Source organism: Macrosteles quadrilineatus, unplaced genomic scaffold (genome assembly GCF_028750875.1).
Source record: "Macrosteles quadrilineatus isolate MER2022 unplaced genomic scaffold, UCM_ALF_1.0 Scaffold_5__1_contigs__length_97177068, whole genome shotgun sequence".
Lineage (NCBI taxonomy): Eukaryota > Metazoa > Arthropoda > Insecta > Hemiptera > Cicadellidae > Macrosteles > Macrosteles quadrilineatus.
The window spans coordinates 88832447-88843243 of NW_026542598.1; the positions used below are offsets into that span (position 1 = coordinate 88832447).

The 10797-nt window shown below is 32.1% G+C and overlaps 2 protein-coding genes across 4 annotated transcripts; both read right to left on the minus strand.

Moving 5' to 3' along the window:
• Positions 1 to 941: 941 nt before the first annotated feature.
• LOC128995778 (uncharacterized) lies at positions 942 to 3368 on the minus strand. The gene is made up of 4 exons (XM_054420796.1): positions 3316 to 3368; positions 2050 to 3191; positions 1543 to 1654; positions 942 to 1144 (listed from the first exon to the last, which is right to left on the minus strand). The coding sequence occupies exons 1-4, from the start codon at positions 3366 to 3368 to the stop codon at positions 952 to 954; spliced, it is 1500 nt and encodes a 499-aa protein (XP_054276771.1). The 3' UTR covers positions 942 to 951.
• Positions 3369 to 4492: 1124 nt separating this feature from the next.
• Positions 4493 to 6477, minus strand: LOC128995993 (uncharacterized). 3 transcript variants are annotated; one of them, XM_054421097.1, is made up of 3 exons: positions 6387 to 6477; positions 5694 to 5765; positions 4493 to 4989 (listed from the first exon to the last, which is right to left on the minus strand). In XM_054421097.1, exons 2-3 carry the CDS (start codon positions 5757 to 5759, stop codon positions 4600 to 4602), a joined length of 456 nt encoding a protein of 151 aa, XP_054277072.1. In that variant the 5' UTR covers positions 5760 to 5765; positions 6387 to 6477; the 3' UTR covers positions 4493 to 4599. The 3 variants fall into 3 exon arrangements, with proteins under 3 accessions (XP_054277072.1, XP_054277073.1, XP_054277071.1); XM_054421098.1 differs by lacking the exon at positions 6387 to 6477 and adding an exon at positions 6236 to 6301; XM_054421096.1 differs by having other exon boundaries at positions 4495 to 4989; positions 6368 to 6450.
• Between the last annotated feature and the right edge of the window lie 4320 nt (positions 6478 to 10797).

Below are 10797 nucleotides of genomic sequence, written 5' to 3' on the forward strand. Positions count from 1 at the left end.
CTTGAATTTATATAATTTATAAGAATAAATATTATTATTTTTAATTTTATTTAATATTACCATCATTTTATCAAAACAAATTATAATTAATACAACTATTATTTGGTAATTCCAACTATTCTTGGATTGAAAACAATCTCACTAAGGATAGGAATATACTGGATGCTGCAGAGGAAGGATAAATATTTTGTATGTGGATACAATTGTATTTAAAGAAAATAAAGTTAATAATCGAGATGTACGCGAGTAAAATGAGAAAGGATAATGAGAAATAGTTTGAAGGGTAATTTGAGAAATGCAAATGTTTAAATTTAAGAAAATATGCGAGAAATGAAAAAATGGAAACACTTGTGTAATGGCTACAAAAGATCGAGTTTGTTTTATTTACTTTTTAAATACAATTAATTATGTTTTAGCAATATAAAAATTATTAAAACTTATTGTAGGGCATTGTTGCTGGTAAGACAGTTACTTGTAAGTAAAACAAATAAGATAAAATAAAATAATCAAGTTTACTGATTAAAAACCAAGTAAAATGGCTTATTTTGTTTAAAAAATGCACCAGACCGCAATAAGATTTTTTACAATTCATTGAGTTACAAATTTTCTTATCCTTTATTTTATTGTTATTTTGCCAGTATTTTACAATTATCATACTAAAATTAAGTGTTATTTCAGTATAGCTGGGTATTTTACAATATTATCAAGGTTGAAGTTACAATACATTTACGTTTTTTCCGAGTTATGAAATTAAAATAATTAAACAGTTTTGCTAGTCAGTTTAATGGCCCAAAATGTATTATTTTCTGGACCGTCTCAAATTTTAAAATTTACCTTCCATTCAGTTACACCTCATTTTAACTCGATTGTTTTGCGGCTATATATAATTAATTTAAGTTTAAAAAGGGATTGACATGTTTTAAAGTTTTCTTGAGTATATTTTCAATTTATTTAAATCGAGTCTCCACAATCAATTTGGTTCAACTCTCGATTGTTGTAGTATTGTTCAGATTCCATCAACCACTGTTGAATGTAGAATCGGTTTGCAAAATCTTCACTAGAACTTTCACTGTACATTTCATCTGCTTGATGTTCTCTGGTAAAAATCACTTCTTCTTCTGAGTCACCCGCCATTGTGGATTGTCTAAAACAAATTATTTTCAATTATTTTTTATAGTATTTTTAAATTGAGTATGATATACCACATTGTTATGATTATTTTATAAGATTTCTTCACTACAAATTACTCACTACAGAACGGGGTCACGAGAGTCTGCAGTTGAGGGAGGGGCGTATTTATCACGTGACTTTAAATGAGTTTTATTATAGTTGTTAGTACTTAAAAACGTTGTTATTACTTTGTTGCATTTACAAAAAGAAAATGCCTTAATCTTATGCTTTGGATAGTTTTAGAAGCTCGTTATACGGTTCTTTGGTGAGGTTTTGCAGTTATGCCCGAAAATGTTAGCCCCTAAAGATTTTACTGTTTGTTACGGAGGATATGGATGGTAAAATATTGTTACCTTTTATTATTGTACTCACAATATGTTTGGTGTGTCAACTTTGTACAGCCAGTCACTTTCCGAGTTTGTCTCTACTGAGTCTAGCTCTTGGGGTGTTAAGAGTCCCTCAAAAATTGCTTCGTTCTTTACAACTTAAAAGAAAATAAACTCGTTATTATACGATCAAACTGAGCAAAACACCTAAGCTAAATATATTCAAATTGGCAATACAACAATTCAATGGACCATTCTATGGATCATGCTATGCCATTTTTTCGCCACTCTCGATCAAGGGAAAGAATATATATCATTAAATAATATCTCATCGCTAACGCTTAATTTGAATTTCTCGAGAATCTCTTATGATGGTATATTTTCGGAAATAGCCTACATGTCAACTGAGATCTGTATTTCCGTTTTGCTGAAACTATATTACGTCTCATACACCACCAAAATATATATTTTTACAAGTGCATGTATAAATCTGAAAAAATAACCTAAGAGATTTTCACTTACAGCAAAAAATTTGATGGATTAAGCCATTCACCTTGGGTTCCTGCTTCTGAGCAGAGTGGCCGTGAGGATTCCACCAAGGAAAGATCAACTTCATCATCCTCCACAACGTAAAGACAACAATTGCTCTTGGCACATTCACACTCATGTCTGTCCTCCTTTGGATAGTTATCTTCAGAAAATTCAACAGCAAAACCAGCATTGTGTGATAGTTCTAAGCCAACTCGACTATTCATACTGCCATTCGAGTAAACATCATTTTCATCTGTAAAGACGTTTGGGGCTCCAAAAACGTTTTCAGTAACCGTAAATGTCTTCGAAGAAACTTTCTTCTTCAGGGACCCGTCCTTTACCGTAGTGTTACCAGATTCAGCTGGCTTCTTTTCACAATCTGATCTTTTTGGAACTTGGGAAAGCAGAGTGTTGCTTACATATCTTGAGATTTTGTTGTTGATTAGAGTGTTGTTGAACAATCTTTTGTTTTCCTTAGGATCAGGTTTCTCAAAATTAGAGGACTTGTATTTAAAATTTTCTATTTTGAAACTTCGGATGCCAAGTTCACAATCACTACTAGAATCTGAGTAGTTATCTGGCAAATTTAGGTTGCTTGTTTCATGCTTTTCATCCGTACAATCCAAGTAGTCCAATCGGTAAACTTCTTTCACGCCTGCGTCTGAATGATCATCACCTCTTCCATCAGACTGAACTGTATTGTCTGTTTCCACGCTTTCGTTTATATCTTTCCCCAGTTTGAATCTTGAGTTATCCTGCAATTCTGAAGTTATGTTCACTTGCATTGTTTGTTCATTGAACATACTTTGCGACCCACATTCATAACTGAATGAAGTATCTTCTACAACAATGTTGTTAGTTACGTCGTGGTTTAAATCTTCTTCCTCGAAACTATTTTGATTGATTTCTTTTTCAATGTCGTTTAAATTATTATCATGATGCGATGTTTCGACTTCTTTTTGAATATCAACAGCTTCAACAGGTTTGAACTCGTCTGAGTCAGTATCTGTTTCCAAAAACCATGAATCATCTTCACAGATCCCAACTTTGGTGTTGTCTTCATTGCTTTGTACTTCATCATTGATATTCACTGATAGACATGCGTTTTCAGTTGGGCATTCATCATTCATTGCCTTGTTGTCACCTTCATCATACGTCCTGTATCTAGAACAAATGAAAGGATTAACTAAGCCTAAACTAATCATAGCTAAAATAGTGAAAAATATTTATTTTACGCACAAAAATGCTCATGTTTTCTACTTCTTCTGCTTAAGTACTATATACTTACTCTTTTAACTTGTGAACCTCAGCATCTTGCGGGTAAGAATAGAATGATGTCATATCTCTAATAATCGCATGACCCACATGACTTGCAATCGAGAGTGCGAAATCAAACGCACCCGCTAAAATTGGCATGTTATAATTTGATTGTAAATTTGTAAAATAACTACTTATTAAATTCACTTTAATACTCAGTTGTAATTTAACACTTTTGCATGAAGAAAGATTTTATCGTTATATTTGGTTGCTTAGCAACCAGGTTAAAGGCTATTTTATTTTATGTCTAATGTGTTTAATGGTGTGGCATACGAATTAATTATTTTCTTTCAATGCGAATGTGTCACATTCCTAGTGCATTGTATCTAGGGTTCAATCTTTGACAAGTAAGCCTATAAAATGGTACATATCACTTACTGAATCATTTCATTGTTGTTGGTGAAGGCGTTAAGTCATCAACACTTTTTAACTACCTTAGATAAAGACTTTTTACATCGTCAACATTAATAAAATGTTTGAGTCTGGAGAACAACTAAAAGGTGATATTTCTTACAAACCATACGTTGCATACATGTTACAAACCTTTAAGGAATGGTGAAACGTGTAGTGATAAATATTGAATCTTTTTGTTGTGGATATTTCTTCCAGATATTACCATAGCCTCATAAGAAATTTGAACTCCACCATCAAATTCTAGTGGTACAAAATTGCTATGCGTTTACGCACTCTGAGGGGCAAATTGTTCTTTCAGTACTGTTTTACATCAATACGTAACCAACCCACTCATCTTTTTATATCACAGGGCACTAACTGCATAATATTTGTTTAACAAAGACTGTCATAGATTATATGTTAGGTGATCTAGATAGTGATGTGTCGTTTTAGAAGTCACATGGGTAAGCCAATGCCATTGGTCACTTGCAGTTATATATGTTCAGGTGGTGGTCTCAAACCCACGGGATCTGGCTCGAAGAGAAACTTTGAGTTAAGCCACTATAGTTTCTACATGACGAATTATTGAGAATGAAAACAATCAAGGTCAAAAATGAAAAACAATCGAGGCAAATTTTGTGAAATTATAAAGCATGTAAAAAACAGTACAGGGAAATAAACATAAAACAACATCATTTACAGCTATTTTTATTTACATCAATTCAACCCCTCCCCACAAATAAATACTTTTATGCGTTTCTATCATCGTTGCTGACAGTAATTTGAGTTTTTATATTTAATTGGCTTTGAACATTTCTTCACTAAGAGTCACTTATAGGTTTTTAGTGTACACTTCCAGTTTTTATGGTGCATAAAAATCACTCAACATGTTGTAAATGAAATTCTGAGTTCTTCTTGACACAACGTCAACGCCCAACGTCGTCAGCGCCCTAGCTGCAATCCCTCCTTCTTCTTCTTTTCTGATGATGGCATTGAAAGCCCTCTTCACCTCGGCTCCCTCCAGTTCAAAAGCGATATTCCTCACATCCTTTATATCCTTCGGGTCCAAAAGGTCAGCCAGCCTAACAATTTTCTTTTTCATCTTCGCAGCTTCCATTATTGCTATTTTTGATAGCAATCCAAACGCTACACTTCTTGGAAAGGTTTTTCCGGATTCTCTCAGCTTGTTGAGCTCGATAAGGACGTTGGATTTTAGCTCATATGTCAGCTCTTGCTGCAGTTGGCTTATCTTCTGTAAATATGTTAAGTGTGTTCAGATTCAAGTATATTTGTATTATACTAATTAGGGTCTTGAGATTATGTGGGTATACCTTATTGACTTTCTTTGGCAACAGGTGTGTTTACTTTACTTACTTTAGTGCTTTCTTTGGTACAAAGCTGTGGTGGTTCAAAACTAAATCAAGCTTTCCTTAATTATTGGTATTTAAATAATCAGCCCTGACTGAAGAGCCATCTGATTTTTTACAGTATCAAAGCTATAAGTATTTAATTATTTCATTCGTTCGACCTTGTCCTTAGGCCCATATTCGCCTTAAAATGTTCAGTCTGGTATTTAGGTCTAGTTTGAATACAATACGATGTAATCTAGTTCATAACAACTTATAAATAATAAACAACTTATAAACTTTTAAACAAAACGTTTTTAAACGCACTAAAAGTAGAAAATAATTTATAAATATGTGGAGAGTATAAATACTTGTATGATTAAAACTAAAAACGTGGGGTGCATGCAATAGATAATTTACAATTACCTATTGAACAAATGCATTATCATCAATTCGTGTTTGACATTGTGTTTTTAAGTCCCTTAAGTCTCGTAAAGTGACTTAGCATCTTATACGATTGGTTTCGCTCAAAATCAGTGAAGAGTATGGATTATTTTAAAACTAAATTCATTCTTCTATTTATTTTTACATTTTGGACATTATCTTTTACCTTTTGTCTGTTGAAATCTGCTTTTGTCCTTACCAGGAGAAACAAGAGAAGAAACATCAGCTGCATGACATTCTGTTAAAATCAAAATCAAAATCAATGTTCAAAAAGTTACATATTGATACAATTTTAACAATAGAATTTGTAGGTTATAGCGCTTTTTATAACACTTTCTCTTTTACAGTAAACATGTATAGAACGGTAAATAATTAAATAATACAGGTCACACCGGCACAGTCATGCTCCCATGGACCAAGAGCATTTAAGCAACGATGACGTTTTAATGTTCTCAGTCCCAAACTATTATTGTGTTTAGTGGAAAAAAATTAAGTGGATTTTTTCTTTTCTTAGCTATAAGTATTGCCAGCAGCATATTGTTTTCTTCGGATATGAATGAGTCTACAAATAACGGGGAAATACTTTGAAATATTCACTGACGAAAACAAATCGTGTGAAATCTTTCTTGGTTTACACTGTATTTAGAATTTCTCATTAATATACTAATAACTTGTGAATAAAAATAAGTGAGAGCTTGTTTGTTTTACCTTATTAAACTCCTTCGGATTTGGAACACATATTATTCATTTCAAAGCCATATTTTTGCAAACAATAATAATAAAAAAATTAATAAGTTAATCATACATTATAATTTTAGAAATAAAGTAAATTAAGTTTACCTGAAATCAGTTACAATACCTGAACTCGAGCATTATCTAAGAAACTGCTTAGTAGTCAAATAAACTCTCATTAAATTCTCTAGAAAGGTTTGATGCTGACTAACAATCTGCCATAACCTTATCTATGCTGTAGTTAATGGCCTGAATCGACTATGTTTAGTATTGAACTAGTTTTGTCATTGACACTTATTTAATTTAACTAGTTTAAATTTACCTCATGGGTGTTAAATTGAATTATTTTGCCCACTAACATTAGGAAATACTTGTTAGGTATTTTAAAACTATATATTGTATTACTTGTAGGAAATACTACAACAGAAGTGTCTTTTTGCTATTTCTATCATTGAAAACAGTTAATTTAAGAAAGAACTCATTGACTCAGCATAAATAAATGAATAAATGGATTTATTTCCCATAGTATAAAACAGCAAACACTCATTATAATACTGTTTGTAAAACTATTTGTTTCTGAGGAATTTCAACTGTTAAATTGTATCAAGTGTTAATGTGGGCAGTTACAGATTTGACCATAAATCAAAACTTTTTTACTTAAGCATTAAATAAACATTTCATCCGCCCGCTGTAACACCTGGAGCAAATTTGGTTTGAGGATACATAAAATATATATGGATAAGACTCCCTGCTAACAAATTTGATGAGATAGCTTACGTCCTGTTGAAAGGTGAGCCAAATGATTAATCTTTCACAAAAATATTAAAAAGTGTGTTTCATTTTTTATTTGAAATGGAAGTCGATGAAAATTTAAGACCCATAAAAAGACAATTGATTTTATATGCAACATAGACATATATTAAACTAAAACTTAAAACAACATTTTAACATATTAAGGTTTAAATCGATTTTTACGTTGGAAAAACATTCACTCCCTTGAAATGTTTATGACAATTTGCCAATTTTCAAATAGAATTCTAAAAGTCACTGAATCATTTAAATTCGCAGTGAGTATAATTATTTGTAATAGTTGAAGAATGCCATTACCAATGTCGGTGGAGGCGCCACTTCGTCATAGAATATTTCATTTCTCCGTAATTGAGTCTTATTCTTGACTCTCCAATGCTTATTCTTATTCTAAAGCCGTTCTTAACTGTCTATAAACTTTGCATGATTATATTTAGTTCCGAATAAGCTTAACATATCATTTGTGTTTTTATAAAACTGCCTCAATGAGTCCAAACGTTATCATTTTCAAATGACGATTAGTGTTTTTTTTTTTTTTTTTTTTTTTTTAAGCTATGTTTATGCTTAGCCTCATGTTATGAAACCAGAATATAAACCTTATTTTATTCTAGCTACAGCAGAAAGAAACGTAGATTGCTGAAATGTATAATTGAACATTAAATAGTTTGAAAGTCATCGATGAATATTGTTCCAATTAGGTACATGGCAGTATTATAAAAAACCGTTTAAGATTCGTAATTACATCAAATGTTAAAATTAAGAGGTTTATTTTGTTAAATAAATCATTATTTACTTTTAGTCATGTGATTTATGATTTGCGAAATCTTGAGGGTCGATTTGGGTCGATATCCAATCGGAAGTGTGAATTATACAATCCTGTACCTACGATAATTATCTTTGGGGGGATTGCCGTGGCTAAAGCCACTCTTTAGACCCTGGAAAAATGTATAACCATTTTGTCGTGCAATTTTCATAGTATAGTTACAATATTTGAATCTACTTGTTCATGACAATTAACAGGTTAAATAGTAAGTTTTTGGACACAGTTTTAGACGTTGAAGGTGACTTTTAAAAGTCACCAAACAACTTTAAATACCAAAATGTCCTGACTTTCGGGGGGGGGGAGGTTCTAAACCCAACCATTCGGCAAGTCTCCCCTTTGACATGGTCCTAGAACCACCAATGACCAATCAAATATAATGTGAACTAATGTTCTTGAAATTTGTTTCAAACGTTGTCCCGTTTCAAAAGATATTCTGGAATCGATGTTTGGGAGCTAAACTATAAACTAGGACATATTATCGATATTGCGTGTCCTAGCTTCAATGAATTAGATACTGCATTCTGTGTTCACTGTCCACACATTGGTACAATACAAAGGTAAAGCAGTAATAAATATTCGAACGCTTTTTACATTAGGATCAAATAATTGAAATATATTTTAAAATTTTCAATATACATTGTCCCCCAGTGTAGACATCCACTTTATTTTACCAACGTCAAGAAAATGAGGGAAAGGAAGAGACGTGTACAGCTAAAGTCAAACTAAAATGGGGGATTTCTCCCTTTTGTTCACAGTTAATGCTGCTAAGCCTGTTAGAAGATTGGCTTCATTAATTTTGATGGCGAGTAACGCGGATGAAACGCACTGAATAGTTTCTCGGTTCCCAGGAAATGATGGTTTCATCCTTCTACACTCTTTGTTAAGAACCGATTTGGTGAACATGTTGTTTTTAGATTACATTTGAAAGTGCATGCAAAATGGCGAATAGTGTGGTTGCAAAGTTGAAAATAATTACATAAATAATCGAATATTTAAAGTTCTTTCAAACACGCAAATACGACATATAAAGTGTACTAGACAACCAAAAGATGTTTCACCCCTTTACACTAATTACAAACAAGGAATTTTCCAAAAGTACGAAGTACAGTTGAGTTGTTGTACATCATATCAATAATGGATGTATAATTAATTTGATCAGCAGATTATAGTAATAATGGTATTGTAATGACAAAACCAGAAGCAGACTACAACAAAGTACCGGTACGAGAAAAATAAATAAAAAAGGGAATACACAATAGTGCAGTAGATCAACAAAGAATAATGCAAGTTTAGAAAATTGGAAAACTTCTCTGTAGTGGTTGGCTGTGAGAGATAGATTATTTTAATGTCTTGATCTTCTAAAGAACTCTGACTAGACGTTTGAATGATTATTACTATTAGTTTGTCAGTTTTCAACCATCCGTTTCACCAATAACTTACTTTAAGTTTTTTTTTACTATTTATCTCATTGAATTAACCTAAAAGATTTAGAGCAATGTTTAGCTTTTACTCATACTTTAAAGTTTCAATATGATAATTATTTGAATTATTGTAAATAATTATGTAAGTTATTGCATTGAATAATAATTTTCAATTTATTTTTGATCATATTGTAACTATTCGATTTTGAGATACCTCTTATAAAAAGTGAAATAAAAGTTTAGACGAATTCTAGGAGAGATTCTCTATTACAGAGCAAGTTCTCTCCGCCTGAGAGATGTCTCCAGTTGCTCTAAACTACCGAGTCATAATTGCACAGCTAAAAATCGTCGGTGATTGGTAAGATTCGAACTCGTGCCACAACGTCAGAAGGTCCACGCTCTAGCCATTTCCCCATCTTATATCCTTGTATGCGTTATAACGATATAACGAAACTACCTATTAAGAAACAGACTTTAACATGGTAACAGCGTCTTTCCTTTGTACTTTTAAATGTAAATTTAAGTATAACCACAATCAAAATTAATGAAGCCAATCTTCTAAGCGAGGCCGCATTTACCGGAAATGGACGGAAGCAATCTTCTTCTTGTACTACGCCAGACACCCAGATTAAAACATACTTTTGTCGGGTCTTATTTGATTAAACAAAGTGGCAATGGAAAATATCCATACTGTACTCAAACTTAAGGATAATTGAATAAAAAAAGTTAAATGGCCCTAATACCTAATTGATTGCTGAGAAAAAAAATGTTATATTTGAAAAATACATCAATAGTGAAATGATGTATTGGTAATTATTAGAAAGGAAACTCCTTAGTACGGAGTTATAGTTTAATTTGTTATTGAAAAAGTATGTTCCTTGAAAAAAGGTAAATTCAGGAAAAGGAAAATGAAAAAAGCAAAAAAGGTAAGGAAAGTTACCAAAAATATTACCTCGGATTCCACATTTTTACATCTTGGAAAAGTCAAATTTTAACCTAAGTATGCCCCAACCGGACAATTATGTAATCGAGTTTAACTTTGAGTTATATTTTGAAAGTACTTTGTTTGACATTACTAATGCGAATCTCGATTTGGTACTTTGGTCAAATTAGCAGTTGCTAGTACTACTAATTGTATTAATTTAGTATCCACTTTAAACTACGTAATTTTTTTCAAATTATAGGTCCGTACCTTGATGCAAAACAAAAATAAAACTAATTTAAAATAGAATTCCTTGTAGTCTGTAACAGAAAAATTTATTATACATGCTAACATGTGGTGAAATAACGCATAACCTCAAATCTCTAGCACAAGTATAATCAATTTAAACCTATATGGACCGACCTGGCGTACCGTGCATTATTGTGAAGCCGAGGTCTATTATTGCGTGAAGAGAATGTACCGTCAAATGATGGACGATTGTGCCCAGACACGGCGATGCTTAATTGCATTCCGCTACTTTATTAAGCATTGACGTTTGAGCGCC